The 27,276-nt window shown below is 46.6% G+C and overlaps 1 protein-coding gene across 1 annotated transcript in view; it reads left to right on the top strand.

Annotated features, from left to right (window-relative positions):
* arsh (arylsulfatase H) overlaps window positions 1–26,952 on the top strand; it is a 62,329-nt gene extending 35,377 nt beyond the window's left edge. The window contains exons 6-11 of the mRNA XM_056289602.1: window positions 15,306–15,526; window positions 17,914–18,050; window positions 19,965–20,099; window positions 20,907–21,066; window positions 24,377–24,498; window positions 25,901–26,952. Of these exons, the coding sequence (XP_056145577.1) occupies window positions 15,306–15,526; window positions 17,914–18,050; window positions 19,965–20,099; window positions 20,907–21,066; window positions 24,377–24,498; window positions 25,901–26,310 (1,185 nt within the window). The 3' untranslated portion in view covers window positions 26,311–26,952. The remainder of the gene's footprint in view (window positions 1–15,305; window positions 15,527–17,913; window positions 18,051–19,964; window positions 20,100–20,906; window positions 21,067–24,376; window positions 24,499–25,900) is intronic.
* The last annotated feature ends 324 nt before the right edge of the window (window positions 26,953–27,276 follow it).

Below are 27,276 nucleotides of genomic sequence, written 5' to 3'. Positions count from 1 at the left end.
CCTGACCTCCAAAGTGGCCCCATAAAGATAGTCATGCAGCCGGTCAACAATAGCCCACTTCAAAGCTAAAAACTCCAGCTTATGAGCTGGATAATTCTTTTCCGAAGGGGAAAGACTACGGCTGATGAAAGCTACTGGGCGCAAACCGTCAACATGCTCCTGATACAGGACGCCACCTAAACCATCCAAACTCGCATCAACATGCAACACATATGGCTTTTGGGGGTCTGCAAAGGCCAGCACCGGAGCCTGAGTAACCCTCATCTTCAACTCCTGAAAAGCAGACTCACACAGGTCGCTCCATCTGGGGCCAAATGGCTCAGAGGGCCGAAAAGAAGGTTTTGAGTCCGGGGACTGGGAACTCACTGGTTTCTTCTTGACACGCGATGGGCAGCCTTGCAGCAACTCATTCAAGGGTCGACACAGTGTGGAAAAACCCTTCACAAAGCGACGGTAATAACCGCAAAAACCCAGAAATGACCGCAGCTCAGTCACCGTCTGAGGTCGAGGCCAAGAAACAACAGCAGCTATCTTGGAAGGGTCAGTGGCTATACCGTCCTGTGAAACTATGCGCCCAACATAGTTCACCGATGTCCTGCCGAACTGACATTTGTCCAGAGATAGTTTCAGACCCTCATCTCTCAACCTGTCCAGAACCTTAAGGAGCCGTTCCTCATGCTGCTCTAATGTGTGTCCGAACACAATCAAGTCATCTAGGTACACCAGAACGTCCAGGAAATTTATGTCCCCGACAGTCCGCTCCATGACTCTCTGAAATGTGGCGGGGGCACCACAGATTCCCTGAGGCATCCTCTCAAACTGATAGAACCCCAAAGGACAGATGAAGGCAGTTTTCTCCTTATCAGCCTCACTCATGGGGATCAGGTAGTAACCAGATCTTAAGTCCAAAACAGAGAACCACTTGCTGCCAGAGAGGCAATGGAGGGCGTCCTCAATTCTGGGAACCGTGTATTGGTCAGGGATGGTCCGCTTGTTAAGCGTTTTGTAGTCCACACACATCCCGACCTTTCCAGACTTCTTGCGCACAACTACAATAGGCAAGGCGTACGGACTCCTGGATTCTGAGATGATGCCGTTCTCCTGAAGCTCTTGCAAATGCTTTCGCACATCCTCTAAATCTGCTGGGGCCAAGCGGCGAGACCTCTCTCGAAAAGGCCGTGCATCATTTAACCTAATATCATGCATGGTGCTTTTGGAACAGCCCACTTCCCACTCATGACAGGAAAACACATCTTTTCGCTGCATCATCTTCTCGAAGAGGCGCCGCTTGGCCTCCTCTGGCATAGAAGTGCCAAAGTCAAAAGAAGAAGGGCTGAGCACACCGACATCCTCAGAGCGGCTAGTGGACGGAACCTGCGGCACTACTTCAACTGGAAAGAGGTGAGCGAGGGGACTTCCTCTCTTCACCAATAATTCCCTAGAGGAAACATTCCTTATGGTTACTATAATATGCCGACTAGACACAACAGAGACAGGATGAACTTCAGGCCTCACTTGTAGCTCAGGGACAGACGATTCCTCACTGGTAACAGCCTGGTCTACAAGCACAGAACACTCACTACAGGTACCATGTAATTTAGGCACGCCGGAAAGCTGCAACACCTGGCCAGGCTGCAGGACAACAGGTTTAGGCTTTGTAAACCACACAGTGCCATGCTTGTCCACACAATCTTCCATGACACCAGTGTGTTGGAGGGACTCAAAAGCCTTTTTAATGACCGGGTGTATTCTCAAGAGTGCTGAGAAACCGGTCTCCTGCCTGTTCCCTACAAGAAGCAAACAACTTTCTCTCTACCTGAGTGTTTGTGCCAACCAAAATAGCTATCCCCTGTTTGGTCTGAGGGTCAGAATACAAAAGAGCTAGGGTGTCTACCACCTGAGGCACTCCAGTAACAGCCTCAGTAAACTCAAGCCTGAGAGACAAGTAGCCATCATATGGGTATTTGTGAGAGCTCAAACCCCATATTTCAAGATTTTCCACTGGCTGCAGTGGCAAATGTTTCAAATGTGCATCATAAAAGCTGCGATACAAGATAGTGACCTGGGAACCACTATCAAGAAGAGCTTTGGCATAAATCCCCTCTATCTGCACAGGCACCTCGGTAGAGGTCCCCACTAAGAAAGCCGGCAGGGGTGACTGGCTGACTTTAATTTGAGGTAAGCATTGGGTGGAACGGATTTTGTGTGATGGAGCTCGACGCCGTTCCGTCACTGAGTTCTGCTGAAGTTTCCCTGTGGCAGTGACCCTTTTGATCAGCTTCTGATTCACCAGTATGAGGTTCTCAGAATGCGTACACCCTCGCTTGGTGTGACCATCCTCCCCACACTTATAGCAAAAGATGCCAGGCAAAGAAGATAAAGCAGCAGTCGTGGGAAAGGTCGAGGAAACAACCCTCGGGGAAACAGCCGAAACAGTGGTCTCTAAGCTGGGGCCCACTGCAGTCTGCGGGGCTGGCATTGCAGGAGTCAGGGTAGCAGTACTCAAAACTCTACTTACTAAAGCTGTCAGTTCCTTGACTTCATTCCTTAGACTATCCACCTCAGATGGCATCGGATTCACAGCCACCTGGGGAACAGCAGCAGCAGCAGTCACAGGTGCATGAGGAACGGCGGCAGCAACAGACACAGGCAAACGAGGAACAGCAGTGGCAGCAACAGAAAGCTTAGTGTTTTCTCTCAGACTTGCCCAATGCTCCTCTTCTCGGATTTCTCGCATCAGATGAGAGAAAGTAGGTGGATCTTGTAAAGTATGCATCATTCGCACACGTAAAGCCACCAAGTCAGTGGTAAGGGCACCCTTGAAGAGCTGCTCCATGTGTGCATGATTCAAGTCAGCAGGACCAATCCCTCCTCTCACAAGAACATGGTGGAGGAGTTTCTCTAAGCGATAGAGGTAAGCAGACAGTCTCTCTCCATCTTCCTGGAATGTATGGCGAAACGACGCCATAAGATCTGCCCCACTCTCAGTGGACCCATATACAATGTCAAGAGCAGCTAAATACTCAGTAGCTGTGGAAGAGGGATTACCGACCTTCAAGAACCTCACGATGTCTGCAGCAGGCCCACGCAAGCTTTCAACAATGCGTTGCCTCTTTGCAGCATCTGCACACTGCCATTCAGTGATCATCTGAGTAGCCTGTTCTATCAAGGAATCATATTCCTCCTCACCAGGGGGAACAGGTCGCAAACCTGAAAACAACCTCAGCCCTCAGCTTCCTATAACTAGGTGCATCAGATGGGGCCTGATTACAGCGGTCAACCAGCTTGCCTATGACATTGACTAAATCCGTGTTCACATCAGGTGTAGGAGGCTGGGTGCCCATGACAACAGCCTTAACATCACCCATTGACTTACCCTCCTGCTGTAACAATGCCAACAGCTTGGCCTCAAATGCATCCCCTTCAGGGACAGGGTTAGCATACGGCAAGCTACTCAGAGCATGAACAGACCAGGGACCCACTTCACCTACAATTCCCACCTCAGGGGGTAAAGAAACGGGCTCTAAAGCAGCAGGTCTCCACTAGAATGAACATGTGCCTACCAGTCTTGTCGCTACGGCAACCACGTATCCGAGTGCGACCCAAAACTTTGACTGTATCAAGTACACGGCTCACAATATAATTTCCGACATTCATTGGCACCTTGCCAAGCAAAATAGCATGAGACACATCCACTTTTCCTCACAGCTCTACTCGACAGCCTGACTAAGCTCCATGCTAACTGTCTTAAATCACAACAACAAACAACAATAAACAGCAAACTACCTACTAAAGTTAGTAAAACGGGAAAATCCTAGCGGTGCCTCCAAAATGTAACCCCTTTTTCACTGGCAGGCAACACCAAGCACATTTAAACAAGACAAAAGCGTAATGCTACCAGTTACTAAAGTGTTACAATACAAATCAATAGCGCAACAGGATCCTGAGTTCTCAGCGGTGGGATGGTGAGCTGGCTGAACCTCCTGTGTACTAGTAGGCTAGCGCCACTAATGACAATGTTAGTGATAATTGATAATAGAAATAATTAACCAAGATAAAAATAAATTTAGTAGCACGGTGCCTCCATTGTGAAAATACTACACTTACCTACGGCTAGTGAATGGTGTATCTTCCCAGAATTAAACAAACATGTGGTTAATGCAGATCTTATAACCCTGCTGTGTACTGAAGTACTGTACAAGCTTATTACCAGCACTCTCAAAGTAAATGAGCTGCCAATACACCCGAAATATAATTGATAATAATAGGATTTATTTGATAATACTGAGAGAGAGAGAGAGAGAGAGAGAGAGAGAGAGAGAGAGAGAGAGAGAGAGAGAGAGAGAGAGAGAGAGAGAGAGAGACAGCGTGTAGTATTGTTGATTAAATAAATATTAATTTAAATTACACAGGGTGTGACAACCGGTCACAATAAACAGAAAGAACGTATCAAAAGAACACAAAAATACCCAGCGCTTTCCATTGGGGCCCGTTGGTGCACATTAAAGCAGTTCTCTGAGCGGAGGGCAAGGCAGCCACCGCTACGATGCCCAGGCGACGAGATAAAAGTGTATGTGTGTGGTCAGTATAAATGAAATTTTCGGGTTACTCACAACCCATCGCTCCCTCGACCGGGAGGCTGTGTGCAGTCCAGAGGATGGAAGGCGTAGTGCTAAGTGTCGGCTCCCCGGTAGCGGCCTCCACCCGCAAGATGGCCACAGGTTGCAATGTTCAGACAACCCTGACGAAGATAATGGTCCTCCAGTGGGCCAGCGCCGGAGAGCAGCGTGCAGCGCAGCCCGATGACTTCTGGGTAGCCTCAACAACTCTAGTCGGCTAACACTAGCACTGGATGCTAAATCCACTTAGCTAGCTAGCGGCGACACTGGCTATGGGGCAGAAACAAAATAATCGGACTAAATCAAACCCCACCAGCAAGCATACGACCGCGGGCCAATCGCAACACTCCTGTCTTCAAATGCGGGCCTAGTACACGGCTGTTTATAAAGTCTCCGCGAAACGGGTACTCAGACGGAACAGTAGAGAAAAATGGATGTCTCTCCTCAGAGTCTTGCCTCGAATCACAAACTCCTCCCTTCCCGTGAGGAGATCGACCGTTGCGAACCTCGCGATTTCGCGGGCATATAAACTCCACACCACATCATTGGCTAATAACAAAATTCAAATACAAATACAAAGAACAAATACATTCCATTGGTCCACATGTTTGGAAACCACACGAACATAGGAAATATCCAAGACACAAAGCATGCTGGTAAATGAAGTACCACAACGTATGTACAATAGATTTTAGAGGTCCTTACAGTTATATATCGACTTAATTTGGTAAAGGATGTAGAATATGAGTGAGATTAATTTTGTGCATACCTTACAAAGAATGATTAAGTAAAAAAATTAGGTTTATTTTTCTGTACTTGTGGAATGAAATTAGCACTAATGGCAGCATTATTTTTTTCTCTTTTTGTATTGTAAAGGTTTTCAACCTAACAACACAATCATCAAAAAACTTCAAAGTTGAAATAATTCACTTAAAATGAGACTAAAGAAGATTGCTGTTCGAGTTGTGCCATAAATTCCCTGTGGTTGGCCAAGGCCTTTTTCAAGTTTGGGCAGGAGCTGAAGCAAATTCCCCTAAATAACTTGACAGTTGAAAACCAAAGGCGTTACACTTGAAAAACCACCGGCATTTCAGTTGATGATCAAAAGGTAGCTGTTGATACTCATCAGTGCAGCAACAGGACAAGAAGATCAAAGGCTTCAGAATGTCCAGAAAAGAGAAGAAACATCTCACAGATCAAGATGGCAGATGAAGTTCTTGGCAAAAACATTGGATCAGCTAAGAAAGGAGAGAACGGCTGCAAAGAGCTGCTTCACTAGGCAGGCCAACTACCTCAGTCGGAAGGCAAGCACTTTAACTGAATCAGAGTTCAGAAAAGAATTTGCAGAGTTCTCTGCCAATGTGCGGAGGGTCATTGAAGCTAATGATGATTTCAGAACTAGGCTATTGTTAGAGGTTGAAGCCAAGGCTGAAGATGGTGAAGAGGCGTTGCAAGAGAGGGAGCAGGAGACAAGCCTTGAGAAGGTCACCAGTGACTGTGAGAAAAGGTTTGATGAAGTAAAGGAGATTGTTCAAGCTAACCTCTGGACTAGGTATGGGCTAGATGAGCTGACAGTGCCATTTGGAGAAGCTGAAAAGGTCTGTGAACACGCTTACAAAATAATTGTAGAAAGCGTTAACTGTGAAGGCTGTGAAGTTCATCTAACTGTATTGGAAAAATCGATCAAGGAAGCGTCTAAAGCTCTGTCAGTCTGGGAGCCATGGATCCCCACAACAGAGGGAAGTGACTTTCAAAAAAGTATCAGGGGCCTAAAAATAGCCAACAATGATCTTGAGGTAAGAAAGGCCGAGTTTGCCAGAGCACGGAGGGTTACTGAGGAAGAGCAGGCTTCAGCAGCTATAGGTGTGAGAACAACCAACCAGACAGATAATGCCAACGGTGACAATTAATCCAACTAAGCTACCTAAATTTAGTGGCTGCAAGAGAGATTTCTATTGCTGGAAGAAGGACTGGGAAAGCCTGCAAAAGCAGAGTGAGCCGACTGGTTCAGCTGAGGTCAAAAAGGTCCAGCTTCTTGACAGCGTGGATGAGAAGATTGCTAGAGACCTTAGGCTGTCGACTTACAACACAGCTAAGGACATATTCAGAGTGCTGGCAAACAGGCATGATAATAAGTCCTCCATTGCTTTAGAAATTATTGAAGAGCTGGACAAAATCCCACCTGTGAAAGGAAACCAGCCAAGGAAAGTGATAGACCTAATCCAGACAGCAGAAAAAGCCCTTTCAGATCTCACTGATCTTGGGAATACTGGTGCCATCAAAAACCTGTTGGTGGTAAGGTCCATATAGAGCAAGCTTCCTTAATTTGTGAAGAAAGACTGGCTTGTCTTCATGGTTGATCCCAATAATGGTGTCACACAAGACAATCATTTTGACATGCTTCTCACATTCCTGAAAAGGCAGGAGGAGATCTTTGAGAGACTGGAGCACCTTAAAATAATAAACAAATCAGAGAAATCAGATAAAGCAGAAAGGAAATTTAACAAAGAATATGCCTCAACTAAAGCCACCAAGAATGATGACACTGAAGATGGGTGTATTGTCTGTGAAGATGAGAAGCACTAAGACAAGATTTTCTTCTGCAAAAAAATTAAAGGCCTGAAGCTGTCAGAAAAGGAAACTGTAGTTGAAATGATTGGTGCATGCAGGGAGTGCTTAGAATGCCATAAGAATGATGATGGCTGTAAAGATTATTATCTGTGCAGAAACAAGGACTGCAGAAAGAGAGCGTTGTCAGATCATCACTTCTTTCTCTCTCCAAGAGGAGAAGCCAAGAGAGGTGACTGGCAGAAAATGTAGAAAGACAGCAGAAACAAAAGGGGCCTAACAGAGGAACAGGAGAAGTCCATGAGGGAACTTTCCCCAGAGTTAGCAGAAAGGTGCAAGAAGGCATTCACTGACAAGTCTGCAAAGGTAAACTCTGCTGCTAAGTCCCAGTTGGGAATTTTGAAAGAAAGTGGGCTGCAGGAGCTCCCTGTTATCATGATGCTGATGGAAGTAACTGCTAATGCAGGGCAGAAGATTGGGACCTTGGTAGACCTGGCTTCAGACACCAACTACATCACCCATGAAACTGCCAACAGATTGAATCCGAGGAGTGAAAAGATTACACTAGTTGTGCATGGGGTCGGTGGAATGACCACTAAAGTAGCCACAAGAAGATATCTGTTCAGGGTCCGAGTCAAAGCCCCTAAGGGAACTGAGAAAGCTCACAAACATGTCTGCTACGGCCTGAGGGAAATTGCCAAAATTATCAAGTTAGTCAGGCCTGAACAGCTTAAGAGGTTCTTCCCAGAAGTTGAGCTCGAAGAGCTAAAGAGACCTGAGAAGATTGAGTTGCTTATCAGTCACAGAAAAGGGAGACTCGCCCCGCAAAGGGTTAAAGTTGTGGGAGACCTTGTTTTGTGGGAGAGCCCTCTTGGAAAGTCTGTGGGCGGGGCACACCCTGACCTGTTTGAGAAAATAAATGTGACCGCACGTAAGTCGAAGACACTTTGCTCGTTCCATGAGAACAGCTGCTGTCAAGTATGAGGAGGTCACTGGTGAAGTCCCCTTCAAAACAAAGACAATTTACCTGCAAAATGCCATGGTTGACAGCCAAACAGTATTGGGAGCAACGAGATGATACTGCTTGGCAGAGTGGACCGAAGTTCTTGAGATTGCCATTGGAAAAATTGCCAGTAAAGTCTGCTGGAGATGTTGTGGCTAACGCAAGGGACAGCGTCAACAAGCTGCAGAGGAAGGCATTTTCAGCAGTGGTAACAAGAGCTCAGGTAAAGAGAGGCCCAGGGGACATCCCTCAGGAGAACCCCAAGGTTGAAGAATCGAAGATAAGAAACGTCGCTAACCTGACTCAACCCATTCTCTGCTCAGACACATCTGAAACTGATGTATGAATGAGGTTGGATGGGCCTTTACCGAGAATAATAGGTGCCGGCTCAGTTGTCAAAAACCTTCTTGATGTGAAGGAGTTCAGCAGTTTGTCTAGGTTGGCTGGAGTCGTTGCTTGGGTGTGGCGAGCCGCTAACAAGTGGTTCGGCCTGAAGAGCCAGGCCATAAAGCAGGCAAAGTGGGAGACACTACCCTCAAATGAAAAACCCAGAGTGCTTGTGGTTAATGTCAAAGACCATGAGTATGCTTTTAGAGACCTCTGTTTAGCAGCTCAGGAAGGTGTGACATTCTCTGACACAACACTCAACAGGTTAGTGGTGTTTAAAGACAAAGATTCTGGACCTCTTATCTGCAGAGCCAGGATCCAGTCCTTCAGTTAAGAGAAAACTGCAATGCCGATTCTCCCACATGAAGCGTGGATATCTAAACTTCTAGCTAGAGAGGCCCACAGTGCAAATCATGAGGTAGTGGCAGGAAAACTCTTGAGGATGAGAAGAAAAGCCTGGGTAGTTAAAGGTCGAAGAGTAGCCAAAAAGGTGGTAGATGACTGTGGGACATGTAGGAAAGCGAGAGCAAATTGTTGTCAACAGATAATGAGTGACCTCCCACCAGAGTGGGCAGGACCAGCATCTCCATTTGAGTTCACCACCATGGACTTGTTTGGGCCCTATGAAGGAAAACATGAGGTGAGTAAGTGAGTAAGGCTAAAAGTCTGGGGAGTTGTATTCAGCTGCATTGCATCCAGGGCCATGAACGCTGATATTGTTGGTGACCTGTCAGCAGAGGGATTTCTGCTTACCTACCAAAGGTTTACATTATTGAGAGGGGACCCAGGAGACTTCCAACTCGAGGGTTACCCCCACAAGAGGTTGAGAGCCATCCAATCAGAGGTAAACAAGTTCTGCAGGAAGTGGTGTCAGTTGGCAGGTCCGAACCTGTTTGTCAGGAGCAAGTGGCACACGAGAGAGAGGAATCTTGCTGTAGGGGATGTTATGTGCCTAGCAGATCAGAATTCCTTGAGAGGTCAGTTGAAGTTGGGCAGGGTGAACAGTGTATATACTGACAAGAAAGGCATTGTGAGAGACGTCAATTTCCAGACATTTCCCAGCCACCCAGTTATGATTAAGAAACCAGCTCATGAGACAGCCATGAGTAGGAGTGCAAGAAATGGGAAGAAACCCATCAACAAGATTCCTGCCACAATTCTTCACAGAGCCATCAGGCATCTGGTTATCCTGCTTCCAGTTGAAGAGCAACAAAGAGTAGACTCGGCAGTCTCAGCTCACGACGGGAGAGACGGAGAGTGTGGCGTGAGCTGCAGATGCGTGCTATCTGGGAGCCAACTAGTCGCAGTTAAACCAAAATTGGAGCAGGGAGAGCTTCATCTTGCTGGCCGTCTACAGGGATGCCACTGGTGGGCTAATTAATCCTTTTTTCTCACAAGAATTCATTGGTGGTTAGCGTTACTGTTATAATTCATTGCTAGTGTAACGAGCATGGATAAGTAGACACGCTGGCCGCTGGCTGGCGGGTCTGACCCTTTAGTCCAGCGGTTAGCGATGTCTCCTGCGGTGCTGGTGATACGGGTTCGCTTCCCGGCCGCAGCAGTTCAGTGGTTGCGTGGCCCCCTCGAATTCGCTACACTAGTTAGCATTCAGGTATTAGGCTAATGTTAAAACGGTTAGCAAATCACTCAGATTGCCTTGCTGTGTAGTTTATCTCACGTGTAATTCAGTTAGCTTGAGGTTAGCTATGTTCTGTGCAATTAAGTGCAATGTGTCTGGTTATATATGGATTTAATTTGGTAAAGGATGTAGAATATGAGTGAGATTAATTTTGTTCATACCCTTAAAAAGAATGATTAAATAAAACATGAGGTTTATTTTTCTGTACTTGTGGAATGAAATTAGCAGTAATGGCAGCATTATTTTTTTTCTGTTTTTGTATTGTAAAGGTTTTCAACCTAACAACACAATCATCAAAAAGCTTAAAAGTTGAAATAATTCAATTAAAACAAGAGTAAAGAAGATTGCTGTTCGAGTTGTGCCATAAATTCCCTGTGGTTGGCTAAGGCCTTTTTCAAGTTTGGGCCAGAGCTGAAGCAAATTCCCCTAAATAACTTGACATTAATACACACAAACACTTACCACAATTTGTGTGGTTTCCCTATAGTGTGTGTGTGTGTGTGTGTGTGTGTGTGTGTGTGTGTGTGTGTGTGTGTGTGTGTGTGTGTGTGTGTGTGTGTGTGATGCACAGGGCGTGTGTGATGCGTCAGTGCAGTAATACTGGGGTAGTAGTGCTTGTAGTTAGTGCATGCTGCATGCTGCTTCTGCTTGCTACTCTCTGCTCTCAGCTACTGCCGCCGGCTAGCCCTCTTTGTGGGGGTGAAAAGAGGAGCCGAGTGCGTAAGTCTCCCCTGCCGGTACATAGCCTCTCTACCGCCAAGACTCCTGCAGTGCCTCCTCGTGGCCACACACGGTAACTGGGTACCTTGCGGTCCCTGGCTAAACTGTAGGGGATCTCGGAGCTACAGTGGTCCCCAGAGGTCTAATGCGCAGGCCCATGTGAAGTGGATACGCCCTGGCATTGACCAACCACTGTCCCACTGCCTTGTGGGTAAGTGTAGGACGACAAAGGCTAGGGGAGCACACCCTGAGAGAAAAGCAATGTGCATGGCGGCGCACGATAGGCGGTCCTCTGACAGACTGGAGCTCCGGCAGCCTCCTGCAGCTGTGGAAGAGTGCTGGTCGTCTTGGGCCCCCCTTGCCACCAGATCCCACCCTCTCACAGTGAAGAAGTGCTGCTGGGACATGCGCACCCCCAGCGGCACTGTAAATAATCTCTTTGCGCAGGTATCCACCTCTGCCTCGGTGAGACCAGCAACCGGAATATGGATCAAAGTCTGGCGGCGATGGGGTGTCTGGTGACGGGAGCAGGTATGAATGCACTGGAAGCTCCTAATCAGACCCCTGCACGCCAGCGGCACAGGGCTATTCATGGTCGCCAGCAGCTGGGCTTGAGTGGCAGCTGCTCTCGGCAGACCCCTGTGTGTCTGAGCAGCCCTATTTAGGAGCCACACTGCTCACCCCAACTGGGGAGGGGCCTAGAAAAGGTGGCCTAAACATTGCCCACTCAAAACATCCTGGATAGGCTACCGCACCTATCAGGACATTCCACTCTGCGGTCGAAATAAAAAAAAGAAAATAATTCCCTTTAAACTGGCAACATGGAACATAAGAACTCTGCTGGACGTTAATGCCGAAAGACCTCAGCGAAGGACTGCACTAATTGCAGCGGAACTCAATCGCTACAATATTGACATTGCTGCACTCAGTGAAACCAGGTTCCTGGATGAAGGCTCCCTGAAGGAGGACACCTACACCTTCTTCTGGAAGGGATACCCTGCAGGAGGACAACATCAGCATGGTGTGGGATTTGCAATAAAAAACAGCCTCCTACCAAGACTCACTGAAACACCGATTGGCATAAGTGAAAGACTCATGTCGCTCAGGATCCCTCTGGCCAAGAAACGTTATGCCACCCTCCTAGGTGCCTATGCACCAACACTGCCATCAGAGGATGACGTAAAGGACCGCTTCTATCAGTCACTAGATGAGGCTCTCCGTCATATACCCAAGGAGGACAAGATCTTTTTGCTGGGCGATTTCAATGCCAGAGTGGGGAAAGACAACAAGGTGTGGAGTGGTGTCATTGGTGGGCATGGCATTGGGAAAGTCAATGCAAATGGACTGCGCCTCCTAAGCCTCTGTGCTGAGCATGGCTTGACCATCACAAACACCCTCTTCCAATTAAAAAACAAGCACAAAACATCCTGGATGCACCCACGCTCCAAACATTGGCACCTATTGGACTACATCATTGTGAGACGTGCTGATACAAAAGACGTCTTACTCACTCGTGCAATGAGAGGTGCTGAGTGCTGGACAGATCACCGGCTCATCATGACCAGGCTCCAGGTGGAGGTACGCCCTGCTGTTCGTCTCCAAAGGTCAGGAAAGAAGAGGCTTGACTGTACCCGGCTAGAAAAGGCTGAGGTCCAGAACAATCTCCGCCTCTCTCTGGCTGAAAACCTGGAAGACATTGAGCTTCTCTTGAGCACGGATGATTCCATTGACAGGAAATGGTCTTCCGTGAGCTCCAGACTCTACAAGGCAGCATCCCAATCCATCGGTTACAAGAGCAGAAAACACCAGGACTGGTTCAATGACAACACAGGCACAATAACTTCCATACTCAAAGGCATGCATAAAGCACACAGTGCTGTCCTCAACAATCCCACATCAGCTACACTCCGGCAACAATGGCAAGCATCCAGGAGAGAGGTGCAGTCAAAATTGCGTGCCCTGCAGAATGAGTGGTGGATATCGAAGGCAAATGAAATACAATCCCATGCCGATAGAAATGATATGCACAACTTTTATGATGCAGTGAAAACCATCTACGGCCCAAGAAACTGCTCTGTCTCCCCCCTGAAGTCTGATGATGGTACCACCCTCATAAAAGACCAGAAACTCATCACAAAAAGATGGGCAGAACATTTTGAGACTCTTTTGAACCAGCCCTCCCCAACCGATCCCTCGATCTTGGATGAACTACCTGTCCGCCCCACCATCCAAGACCTTGACCTTCCACCAACCTTTGAAGAGGTTCATTGTGCAGTTAGGTCGCTGAAAAATAACAAGACCCCTGGCCCTGACAGTATCCCTGCAGAGATTTTTAAACAGGGAGGCTACCTCTGCACCCGTGCACTTTTCCTGTTCATCTCACACGTATGGAAGAACGAAACTGTCCCTCAGCAGTGGAGGGATGCTAACATCATCTCCATATATAAAGGCAAAGGAGACAAGTCCCTCTGTTGCAACAGCCGTGGCATTTCACTACTGGCTGTTGCTGGAAAAGTCCTGGCCAAACTCATGTTACACAGGCTGGTAAAACACATCTCAGAGGAGCTGTTGCCTGAGTCACAGTGTGGGTTTAGGAAGAATAGGAGTACTGTGGACATGGTGTTCACAGCACGGCAACTCCAAGAGAAGTGCAGGGAGCAACATCAGAACCTCTTCATAGCCTTCATCGACCTGTCAAAGGCTTTCGACACAGTCAACAGGGACATCCTATGGAACATCCTCCTGAAGTTTGGCTGTCCACGAAAGTTTGTCAACATCCTTCAAAGATTTCACGTGGGGATGATGGCACGTGTGACCATTGGAGGCCAGGAATCTGAGCCCTTCAGGGTGTGCACCGGGGTACGTCAGGGGTGCATCCTTGCTCCAGTTCTTTTTAACATCTTCCTCCTGTGTGTGACATTGCTGCTCCACAAGGAAATCAGGAAGGACAGTGGGGTTACTGTGGACTTCAGACTAGATGGAAACCTATTTAACATCCGTAGGCTCCAAGCGGTCACAAAAATGACATCGGAGCACATCATTGAGTTACAGTACGCAGATGACTGTGCAGTTGTGGCCCACACACCCGAGGCACTACAAGCTACCCTTGCAGCTGCTACAAGGGCGTATGGTAGGCTGGGGCTCTCTATAAATGTGACAAAGACTGAAGTAGTATGCCAGTGGGCATCTACTCCTCCATCTCATTCACCAACCTTCAACATCTCCGACAAACCGCTTGCAACAGTGGAATCCTTCAAATACCTGGGCAGCTTTCTCTCTGACGACTGCAGCATCGACAGGGAGATGCAAAACCGGATTAAACAAGCGTCATCCTCTTTTGGCAGACTTAGGAGAAGGGTCTTTCAAAACAAAGACCTCAACCTCCACACCAAAATATCTGTCTACTTGGCAGTTGTCATCACGACTCTCCTCTACAGCTGTGAGGCGTGGACCCTGTACAGCCACCACCTCAGGATGCTTGAGGCCTTCCACATCAGATGCCTACAATGCATCCTGAGGATAACCTGGCGTGACCGAGTGCCCCATACTGAAATACTCCGCAAGACCAACTGCATCAGCATGGAGGCTACCGTCACCCAGCACCAACTTCGATGGCTCGGTCACGTCATCAGGATGCCAAAGGAGCGCTTACCGCGTAAAGTGCTGTATGGCCAGCTACATCTTGGCCGCCGCTTGGCAGGGGGCCAGAAAAAACGGTACAAAGACCAGCTGAAGACCATCATAAAGAAGTGCGGCCTGAACCCGAGCCAGCTGGAAGACACTGCCGCCCAACGCTCCATCTGGCGGCAGCTCTGTCAACAAGGGGTGCAAAACCTCGAGAAGGACCGCGGTGATCGACGGACCAGAAGACGTCTGAAGAGACATGAAGCCAGTACCACACCTACACCCCCAGTCAGTGATTTCACCTGTTCTGTCTGTGGCAGACATTGTGGATCGCGGATTGGGCTTTACAGCCATAAGAAGACTCACAAGTGACAGAGGCAGGATTGTCATCATCGGACACGACGGACAACCTAAAACAGTGTGTGTGTGTGTGTGTGTGTGTGTGTGTGTGTGTGTGTGTGTGTGTGTGAGTGTGTGTGTGTGTGTGTGTGTGTGTGTGTGTGTGTGTGTGTGTGTGTGTGTGTGTGTGTGTGTGTGTGTGTGTGTGTGTGTGTGTGTGTGTGTGTGTGTGTGTTTTTACATGCAATTGCATATTGCATGTTCACATACAATTCACTTTACTTTCTCTCTCTCACAAACATGTGCACACATGCAGCCCCACAGTCATGTATATTTGTGTGTGTGTGTGTGTGGTCTGCCTAGGTATGTATTTATGTATTTGTGTTTGTGTGCATTGCTTTTTCAGGTGTTTGTTCGTCTTTGTGGCCTTTTCAAGGTCAGCTTCTTTTTCATTGCGGCAGTGGCCTGTGTCAGTATCCTGCTGGTTGCTGTGTGGATTGTGCCATTTCAACTCCTGCCAACCTGGAACTGCATCATCATGAGGAACCAGGAGGTGATTGAACAGCCAATGACACTGGAGACACTACCCCAGAGAATTCTGGGTGAGGCACAAAACTTTATAAAGAGGTAAGACATGCAATCACACCTCAGAAAGTGTAACAGACAGTGAATTGTTGATTCATTGTGTAAACCTACAGTGTCAAGATTTTGCCGTCAGGCTCCTTGATATTATGCTTAGACTGGCAAAATCAGATTCATCTTTTAAGTCACCATTTAAAATGCACCTTTATGAACAAATCTTTCTTATATTTTGTCCTACGATTTCTCCCTATTTTACTTTGGTTTAATTTTTTTTTTTGTTCATTTCAGTCGTTTTGTTGCCATTTTATTTTATTTTTTATTTTTTGTCCAACTACTCAGTTAGTTTTGCAGTCTGTTATGAAATACTTTGTAGCATTTGTTTGAAAAAGTGCCTTACCAATAATATCATTCTTTGATTTATCTTTTTCCTTTTTTGGAACTAGCTTCATTATGTCATGGTTTTACTAACTTCTTAAATCGAAAGTGTACTCATATCTCCAGAAAGTATCCCAGGCTGCTCTCACAATCATCTGAGCAACCTTTTGTAGCTGTGTCCTCTGTCTAGCTGCCTTTGCAAGTAGCCCGGGCGGGCCACACCGCCCACCTGAGCAGCGTGTGTGCAGCAGAACCTCTTGCTTGTCATTTGGACGCCCACGTTAACAGAGCAGCCACAGAGCCCGCGTCAGCAGCACGGCTCAGCAAAAATAGACAGATAAAATGATCTGCTGATAGTCATGTTGACCTCACACCAGCAACATTACATTACGTAACTGACACCTTTCACTATCAGAATCAGAATCAGCTTTACTGGCCAAGTGTGCCTATATGCACACGAGGAATTTGACTCTGGTACACAGCAGCTTTTAGCACTTGCAGACATCACTCATGCAAGAAAAGAAAAAGGAAAACAAAAGAAAACAACAAACAAAAAAGCAAGAAATAAATGGAACAACAACAGGACATTGGAGGCAAGCATGTATGCACAGCAGGTATGTCACTACTATACAGGGTTTTGTGAATCAACAACCTATGCCCATATATTATACTATATTGCTTATATACTATATCGCCCATACACTATACCTTATACCATACTACAGCTCCACTACCTATCATGCCCATGAACAATGCTATCTATATATTCTCACTATATTGGACTATTCTCACAACGTCAAACTACATACTATATTATATACCTATGTTACAACCACACCAATAACAGCTATAGTTTCAATGTCTATATCTGCAGAATATGTCACAAACATGGAAAAAATAAATGCTAATATTTTTTTTAATTTATAATAAATAATATAATAATTTATAATTTATGATAACAATTTATAATGTAATATATGATGAAATGAAATATTCCAGTATTGATGGCCATTATCAACAGTAAACTGGATGTAGACAGACAGGCCTGCAGTTGCAGCAGCTGTCTGTGTGGACACCACACAGCAGGTAGCCAGCCAGGTAGCTCACACACACACACACACACACACACACACACACACACACACACACACACACACACACACACACACACACACACACACACACACACACACACACACACACACACAGGTAGAAGGAGGCGTAGTGGACCAGGCCTTATTGTGTTGGTTTCTAACTTTGGGAGCGAGTTGTTTCTTATTCAAGTGTCCTACACTGGTCCAAGGTGCTGACTCATTTGTTGCTGTCATTGTTCTTCCTCATCGCTTTTGGTGATTTTAAGGATGTCCATACTTAATACCCACCGTTTTGAAAATGGGAAACTTAAAAGCTTAACATTCTTTGGTATGAAACAAAACCTCATTATTGAAGAATATTTGTTATTCTATTTTAGAGGATGTAATTATCCTTACATTTAAGACCCTCAAGGTTTAACAGTTGATAACTAGTTAATTAGAGGAGGCCTAGGGACCTTCTCGCCTCACAGCAAGAAGGTCCTGGGTTCGATCCCCGGGGTAGTCCAACCTTGGTGGGTCATCCCAGGTCGTCCTCTGTGTGGAGTTTGCATGTTCTCCCCATGTCTGCGTGGGTTTCCTCCGGGGGCCCCGGTTTCCTCCCACAATCCAAAAGCATGTATGACAGGTGAATTGGCGGTACTAAATTGTCCCTAGGAATGAATGGGTGTGTGTGTCGGCCCTGTGATGGCCTGGCGGCCTGTCTAGGGTGTCTCCCCGCCTGCCGCCCAATGACTGCTGGAATAGGCTCCAGCATCCCCACGACCCTGAGAGCAGGATAAGCGGTTAAGACAATGGATGGATGGATAGAGGAGGTCTATTTATTTCATATGGCTCATTAACTTGCCTTCATCTTTACTTTCTTCTTCGTGTTCCTTTTCCTTTTTCAGCTGCTTGCCCTAACCTACTTTGCTGTTTTTCATTTCATTGGCTCGCATTCACAAACTTCTCCTCTCCTCTGTTCAGGAATGCAGATCGTCCATTCCTCCTCTTCCTCTCATTGGCCCATGTTCACACCCCGCTCTTCACAACTCCTGCCTTCGCTGGCAAAAGCCGCCATGGGTCCTATGGTGACAACATAGAGGAAATGGACTGGATCATAGGTTGGTTAGACGGAGAAGACATGACGTATTAAATTGCCTTATCAGTGGTTGTGCTTGGACCTCACTGATTTTAGAATGTTCTCCAGCTCTTCCATCCTAAATGAACGTCTGGGGGGAATAGCGTGATCTTCCCACGCACTACGCCCCCCTGGTGACGCTCCTCACTGTCAGGTGAAAAGAAGTAACTGGCGACTCCACATGTATCAGATGGGGCATGTGGTAGTCTGCAGCCCTCCCTGGCTCAGCAGAGGGGGTAGAGCAGTGACCGGGACAGCTCGGAAGAGTGGGGTAATTGACCAGATACAATTGGAGAGAAAAAGAGGGGGAGAAAAAATGAATTCTAGCTATATGCATATTTTTAACGACGCAAGAGGTAATGAGGGAAAAAAATTCCAGAGGTGAATTGGTCAAAAGTAGCAAAGAGAAGCATATGGTCTATTCTCACTTTATAATTCCACCAGAAAATAGAAAGCTTTTTTTTTACGTAAAACGTAATTAAGGTAATTTTTTTGCCGACAGGCATTGGCACAAGTCCATGAATACTGGGATGGCATCCAGCACTTTACCTGTGCCCTCATCCATATGGTTAGTGGTTGTCAGGAAGGGCATCCCACATAACATTTTGCCAAATCAGTATGCGGATTGACAAGACCATACCTGATCGGTCAAGGCCCAGGTTAACAATGGCCACCATTGGTGCTGTGCCCTCACAGGGTACCGAATGGAAACTGTAAAATCCGCTGTGGCAACCCCTGAGAAACAGGGAACAAGCTGAAAGAAGAAGATAATTAAGGTAATTTTATGTAAATCATAATTAAGGCTTGTCCCAGGTCCTTTCTGTGTGGAGTTTGCATGTTCTCCCCGTGTCTGCGTGGGTTTCCTCCGGGTGCTCCGGTTTCCTCCCACCATCAAAAAGACATGCACGTTAGGGTTAATACTCCTGTCTGTGCCCCTGAGCAAGGCAATGGAAAGAAGAACTGTAGTTGGTCCCCGGGTGCTACAGCTGCCCACTGCTCCTATACAATAGGATGGGTTAAATGCAGAGAACACATTCATTGTAACCTGTACAATAACAAAATAAAGTGGCTGTCCAGACTTTCAGGAATCCATTGTATTACATGATACCACTGATAAGTTAAAATAATTGTAGAAATAACAATGCTGATCATAATAACTATTTTAACTGCATTCTTTTCAAGCTAAAGTTTACTAAGAGCGTCAGAATTAGGACAAAGGAAACATGCAGAGACAAGGTTACATAAATATGAGAAATGAGAATCCCGGTTATGGTAAAGCCTGTGTGTGTTTGTGTGTAAAATGGTAAATGGACTGCATTTATAGAGCACTTTTCTAGTCTACTGACCTCTCAAAGTGCTTTTCAGCGTATGCCTCAGATTCACCCATTCACACACACATTCATACACTGATGATGGTGGAGGCTGCCATGCAAGGTGCCAACCTGCTCATCAGGAGCAGTTAAGGGTTCAGCGTCTTGCTCAAGGACACTTCGACACACTCTCCGCAGGAGCCGGGGATCGAACCAGCGACCTTCTGATTACTAGACGACCTGCTCTACCTCCTGAGCTATGCCCACCCCTATGTTTGTGTTTGTGTGCATGTGCATGTGTTCACACGCACATGTTTGCATGTGTACAAGTTTTTGCTGAAGGGCAACGGTAGTATACATACATAAAAAAAAGTACATGATAACTATGCATTTAACCTCGGAGAAGCTTTTAACTCATTGAGTGTATTGTAACAATTATGTTACAGTACAATTATAACAGTGTATATCAATGCATAACATTTGTGAGACCTTAAAAGCAACTAAGTTCAGTTCTGCTGAAAAAGATTGCCATGCACTCCACAGTATGGTGCACTAATGCTGTTAAAATGGTGTATTTATGTTTTTAGGTCAAGTGACAGAGACGGTTGATTCTTTAGGACTAGCAAATAACACGCTGATGTACTTTACTTCGGACCATGGCGGACACATTGAAGACGCTGATGCCCAGGGCCAGAAAGGAGGTTGGAATGGTATTTATAAAGGTACATAATCACATGTCACACTTACTTTGTTCTGTATGCCGAGCTTTGAGTTACCATAACGCAAACACAAGTTAATGTATGCAGCCACTTAGGTGTCTGATAGTTTTAGATGTCAAATGATTGGATGTGCATGGCCCTCTGTGGCTTTCAGTCCACTAAACATATTTACAACATTACATGAAATCTGCAAAGAAAAAAAAAATCTACACTTTCATCCACAGCCATGGGGAAATCATTAAATCATGTCTCATAACCTAAAACAGCATCAGTTAACATAGCTTAAAGACACCATTTACATAATTTAAATTCACAGCAAAATGTCCCTAATTCATCAAGATGAAAAGACATATTTGCCAACTGAGGAGTTTTTTTTCTTTCTTTTTTTTAAAGAATTTAGTGCTCATAACTGCCACACATTTCCTCCTCTCCCGTCGTCTCCTCTGCTGTCTTCTAAATATTAATACTTGCACAAAATATGACAAGTGTAGGATCATTTATTCAAGGACTAAGAGATTTCATACAAGCAGGCAAAGAAAAAAAAAGAAGCAGATTTAAGACCACAGTACTGTGCAAAATGAAATAAAACTCAAGTGTCCGGGTGGGAGTGCTTTTAGGGAGCATATAGACAGTTAAAGCTGCAGTTTTAATGCTCCAAACTAGAGTTACTACAGAACTTTGATAGTCTGACTACTTTAATCATTATATTTCTGAGGAAGAGTATGTCTTCGGGAGTCTCTGTGTCAGTATTTTAATGCTGGGAGTAGCACTGTTTTAGATAATCAATTCCCCCTCTCCTCATCCCAATAGGTGGGAAGGCTATGGGGGGTTGGGAGGGGGGGATCAGAGTACCCGGAATCTTCCGCTGGCCTGGCAGATTGCCAGCTGGGAGGGAAGTAGACGAACCAACCAGCCTCATGGACCTGTACCCCACACTCAAACACCTGGCCCAGGACACAGAACCAGACAGGTGAAGGGGACACTCTCGCCTCTCACGTGCATGTGTGTGTGTGTGTGTGTGTGTGTGTGTGTGTGTGTGTGTGTGTGTGTGTGTGTGTGTGTGTGTGTGTGTGCGTGCGTGCGTGCGTGCGTGCCCGTGTGCGTGTGTCTTCTCCTGGATCGCCACCTTGCCATGGTGGAGAAACTTGCGTGTACTAATAATCCCAAGAACCATGCCGTCCGGAGCTTGGCTCCTAGTAGGGTCACCCAAGGTGGACAGGTCAAGGAGGAGTTTCCAGACGAAGCCCGATCCAACAAAGACCTCAACGGTGGGGCTGGTGGAAGATGTCTCAAGGTCACAACAGCAGTGAAGGTTGATGAAGGCTGCAACAGAGGGTGGTCCCCAGTCGTCTTGGTTCTACATGACGTTGGACTCTGGCCACCCCTTCCCAAGGACCATGTGGTGGCTGCGGGTGTATCAGCCACTCCACATAAAGAGCTGTCACGGAAAGGCGTCCTCCTGATATGGGGCTCCAGGATTGGCCTCTACACCCACCTGAGGACCCAGAGGGAGGACGGTCATACTCGAACCCGAGTGATTGTCGATGATGATGATTATGATAATGGAGAGTGTGTGTGTGTGTGTGTGTGTGTGTGTGTGTGTGTGTGTGTGTGTGTGTGTGTGTATGTGTGTGTGTGTGTGTGTGTGTGTATGTGTGTGTGTTCGACTGGTGGTGTGTTTTCATTTTTGTTGTGAAAGGTGTAATATGGTGACCTTGCCAGATGGACAGATCTCACCAATTGATCATGTTGCAGAGGGAATTCTGAGAGCGATTTCAAAAGGGTGGGCCCCAACCAAACAATAGGCGAGAGCCGAAGAACAACATTCCATGTGAAGTTGGCACAATGTGTATGTGTGTTGTCCGCTGTCATAGAAATTATTCGGCGATGTAAGATTAATAACTCGGCATTGCTGGTTAGAAGTCTGCTGCCCGTGTTTCACGTAGCCCCCTTTTGATTAGTCTGCAAGGCTTTGATTAGACTTTGCAGCAACCCTGCCTTATTAAAATAGCTCTCATAGATAGAGAGGAGAGACAGACCCAATCTACACTGCTCAAAAAAATAAAGGGAACACCTAAAAAACACAATATAGACCTCGATGAATGAAATATTCCAGCTGAAAATCTTTATTTATTAGACAGAGGAATGTGTTTAGAGCAAAATAACCTAAGAATGATCAATGGAAATCAAAATCATTAGCCCATTAAGGTCTGGATTCAGAATCATACTCAAAATCAAAGTGGAAAATGAGAACATAGGCTGATCCAACTTCTGTGGAAATTCTTCAAGACGATTCAAAATGAGGCTCAATAGTGTGTGTGGCCTCCACGTGCCTGTATGCACTCCCTACAACATCTGGGCATGCTCCTGATGAGACGACGGATGGTCTCCTGAGGGATCTCCTCCCAGACCTGGATCAGGGCATCGGTCAACTCCTGGACAGTCTGTGGTGCGACATCGCGTTGGCGGATGGTACGAGACATGATGTCCCAGAGGTGCTCGATTGGATTCAGGTCTGGGGAACGTGCAGGCCAGTCCATAGCATCAATGCCCTCGACATACAGGAACTGCTGACACACTCTGGCCACATGAGGACGAGCATTGTCATGCATGAGCAGGAACCCAGGGCCCACTGCACCAGCATATGGTCTGACAATGGGTCTGAGGATCTCATCCCGGTACCTAATGGCAGTCATGGTACCTCTGGCTAGCACGTAGAGGTCTGTGCGGCCCTCCAAGGATATGCCTCCCCAGACCATCACTGACCCACCACCAAACCGGTCATGCTGGAGGATGTTGCAGGCAGCAGAACGTTCTCCACAGCGTCTCCAGACTCTCTCACGTCTGTCACATGTGTTCAGTGTGAACCTGCTCTCATCTGTGAAGAGCACAGGGCGCCAATGGCGAATCTGCCAACCAAGATGTTCTCTGGCAAAGGTCAATTGGGCTGCACGGTGTTGGGCTGTGAGCACAGGCCCCAATTGTGGATGTCGGGCCCTCATACCATCCTTGTGCATTCTGTTTCTCACTGTTTGAGCAGAAACCTGCACATTAGTGGCCTGTTGAAGGTCGTTTTGTAGGGCTCCGGCAGTGCTCCTCCAGTTCCTCCTTGCACAAAGGACCAGATAGCGGTCCTGCTGCGGGGTTGTTGTCCTCCTGCGGCCCCCTCCACGTCTCCTGGTGTACTGGCCTGTCTCCTGGTACCTCCTCCATGCTCTGGACACTGTGCTGGGAGACACATCAAATCTTCTTGCCACAGCACGCATTGATGTGCCATCCTGGATGAGCTGCACTACCTGAGCAACTTCTGTAGGTTGCAGATACCGCCTCATGCCACCTCTAGTGGTGAGGGCACTAGCAAAATGAAAAACTAACCAAAGATCGGCCAGAAAAGATGAGGACAGGCAAATGGTCTGTGGCCACCACCTGCAAATCCATTCCTTTTATAGGGGTTGTCTTGCAAATTGTCTAATTTCCACCAGGTGGAAATTAGACAATTTACCAACAGGTGAAATTGATTCACAAATCAGTGTTGCTTCCTAACTGGACAGGTTAATATCTCAAAAGTGTGATTGACTTGGAGCTACATTGCATTGCTTATGTGTTCCCTTTATTTTTTTGAGCAGTGTACGAGGAGATCAACATGATTTCGTTGTTGAGATTGGTCTGGCTTGCGAGGCAATACGATGTTCCTTTCTGTCTGACTGTACCTGACTCTTTATTTCTATCTCTCTTGCTCTCGCTCAGTCTTTTTGCACAGGTGCTTACATGTTTTTTCTTGACCTTTGTCCCCCATGTTTAACATGTTCATCTCCGTGGGGTGTCAGGGTAGCGTACTTGTCTATTCCGTTGCCTACCAACATGGGGATTGCTGGTTCGAATCCCCATGTTACCCCCAGCTTGGTCAGGTGTCCCTACAGACACAATTGGCCATGTCTGCAGCGGGAAGCTGGGTGTGGGTGTGTGTCCTGGTCGCTGCACTAGCACCTCTTCTGGTCAGTCAGGGCACCTGTTCAAGGTGGAGGGGGAACCGGGGGGAATAGCGTGATCCTCCCATGTGCTTCATCCCCATGGTGAAACTCCTCACTGTCAGGTGAAAAGAAGCGGCTGGTGACTCCACATGTATCGGAGGGGGCATGTGGTAGTCTGCAGCCGGGACGGCTCGGAAGAGTGGGGTAATTGGCCAGGTACAATTGGGGAGAAAAAAAAGGGGGGGTGCATGTTCATCTCCTCTTATTCCACTTTTTCTGCTATTTGTTCATTGGGTTATCCTTACTCAGACCACTGGATGGCCATAACCTCATGCCTCTGTTAGAGGGGAAAGCAGAGCGATCAGAACATGAGTTCCTGTTCCACTACTGCGGCATCTACCTCAACGCAGTACGCTGGCACCCACCCGGGAGTAAGTGCATAAACATAGATATATACACATACACCTGCACGTGCGTGCACACACACACATACACATTGACACTGACATGTCAGCTCAGACACATGTATGCGCACGCACGCGCGCGCACACACACACACACACACACACAAACATTGACACTGACATGCCAGCTCAGACACATATGCACACACTCAGTCATTATAACATGCACAAACACAAGCACTTAGACAACATTTGCAGTTTTGTTAGAAAAACATTGTGGAAAACAAACAAACAGAACTTTCAGTGTGGAGGTAAATGTGTTTGTATAGGATAAAGATTGTTTATGTGTAAGCAGTAGTGGAATATGAGCACCTAACACTAGACTTCCAGCTGTGACATAATGCGTGTCCTTTTGATTACTCAAATCTTTGAAGAAACTTTTAGATTAACTTACTGCTTGAAAGGGCATCCAGGTAGTGTAGCGGTCTATTCCATTGCCTACCAACATGGGGATCGGCAGTTCAATTCCCCGTATTACCTCCGGCTTGGTCGGGTGTCCCTACAGACACAATTGGCCATATCTGCGGGTGGGAAGCCGGATGTGGGTATGTGTCCTGGTCACTGCACTAGCGCCTCCTCTGGTCAGTCAGTCGGGGCGCCTGTTTGGGGGGGACTGGGGGGAATAGCGTGATCCTCCCATGCGCTACATCCCCTGGTGAAACTCCTCACCGTCAGGTGAAAAGAAGCAGCAGGTGCGTCCACATGTATCAAAGGAGGCATGTGGTAGTCTGCAGCCCTCCCTGGATAGGAAAAGGGGGTGGAGCAGCGACCAGGACGGCTCGGAAGAGTGGGGTAATTGGCCAAATACAATTGGGGAGAAAAAAGGGGGGGGAGTTAGTGGTAACACTTTCTATGAAGCTTGCATCTATAACACCCTATAAGCATCTATAACGCCCATACTTTCCTATAATGTGTATTACAATGACTAACGGCTATGGCTGAAGACTGTGAAATAGCACTGAAGTCTCATTATGCACCTCTACAAAACTTCAGCAAAACAAGTTGATGCATTATGACATTTGACAGATAAACAGGCATATCATAATGGGCATAATGATGACATATGTATAATGCATAAATCCGTTTTAAATTGACATAATGTATCATAAAGGTGGTTATGAGGAGTTGTGAGAGCATATACATGGTTATAATGAATCTTACAATGACATATAGCTACACTTATAGGGCATTATAGATGCTTATAGGGCGTTATAGATGCAAGCTTCATAGATGTATGTTTGTGTGAGTGTTCATACATGCCTTCTACATTGTTTCTGCTCATTTGTTTTTTTTACATTTATTTACATTGATGTATTACATTTATTTGTTTTACATTTGTTTTTGTGTGTGCACATGTTTGTCTGTCCAGGCAACTCCATCTTTAAGGTGCACTTCTTCACTCCCAACTTCTCTCCCCCGGGAGCTGGCGGTTGTTACGAAACAAAGATCTGCTTATGTCACGGGGACCATGTGACCCACCACAACCCACCAATAGTCTATGACTTACTCCTTGACCCATCAGAGTCTCGCCCACTCACACATGAGACTGAGCGACGATTTGCTGAGATCCTCGAGCAAACTGCCAAAGCCATGGAGAAGCATCGGAGCACGCTCACAAACTTACAACTATCCGATGGTACTCACACAAACAGCGATGCACACGTGCACACCATCCCAAACCAGATGTCATGGGAGAAGATTTTGTGGAAGCCGTGGCTGCAGCCCTGCTGTGGAACCTTTCCTTTCTGTGGCTGCAAAGAGAACACGACACATTCCTAGTGATAAACGTACTCATACATCCAAGAACACACACACACACACACGTGCATAAATTCACGCATGTGTGTGTGTGTTGTCCATAACTGCAGTCCATGCATAATGCATAAATACAGTCCATAAATGCCGTCCATAAAGAAGAGCAGTGTATGCACATCCCCATGAGCCTTTGCAGAACTGCTGCTAAATTAGAAAAAGTTTTAAATGAAGAAAAATAATCACAGAAAGTTGAACGTTGTGTCCAGATGAACTGATTCAACTTTCTGAGATTTCCTTACCTGGATTAATGAGTATGCATAAAATAAAAGAAGAAAAATAATTTTTCACAGAGTGTATTAATGTCTTGTGCTTTAATTTATGATCAGTTTGTGTGTGGAATTTAAAGCACGTGAAAGCAATATACTGTGTGGAAATTTCTCTTTTCTTAATTCAGATTCGGGTGGCATGGTGGCGCTGTGGTTAGCGCTGTCGCCTCACAGCAAGAAGGTCCTGGGTTCAAGCCCCAGGGTAGTCCAACCTTGGGGTCGTCCTCTGTGTGGAGTTTGCATGTTCTCCCGTGTCTGCGTGGGTTTCCTCCAGATGCCCCAGTTTCCTCCCACAGTCCAAAGACATGTAGATCAGGTGAATCGGCCATACTAAATTGTGTGTGTGTGTGTGTGTGTGTGTGTGTGTGTGTGTGGGGTGTGTGGTGTGTGGTGGGGGTGGGGGTGGGGGGCTGTGATGGACTGGCGGCCTGTCCAGGGTGTCTCCCCGCTTGCTGCACAATGACTGCTGGGATAGGCTCCGGCACCCCCGCGACCCTGCATATGGATAAGCGGTTTGGATAATGTATGGCTGGATGAATAACTCAGATTCGGCGTGTTCTCGTGCCATATAGTACATAGACACATACATCGATTCCACAGTCAGTGAACGTATGAATTCATGCCATGTTGTGCACAGCTCTGCAGCTCTGATTTTCACCTTGAG

Source organism: Lampris incognitus, chromosome 11 (genome assembly GCF_029633865.1).
Source record: "Lampris incognitus isolate fLamInc1 chromosome 11, fLamInc1.hap2, whole genome shotgun sequence".
Lineage (NCBI taxonomy): Eukaryota > Metazoa > Chordata > Actinopteri > Lampriformes > Lampridae > Lampris > Lampris incognitus.
The sequence above is the reverse complement of the archived record's forward strand: the minus strand, read 5'-3'. Positions and strand labels throughout refer to the sequence as shown.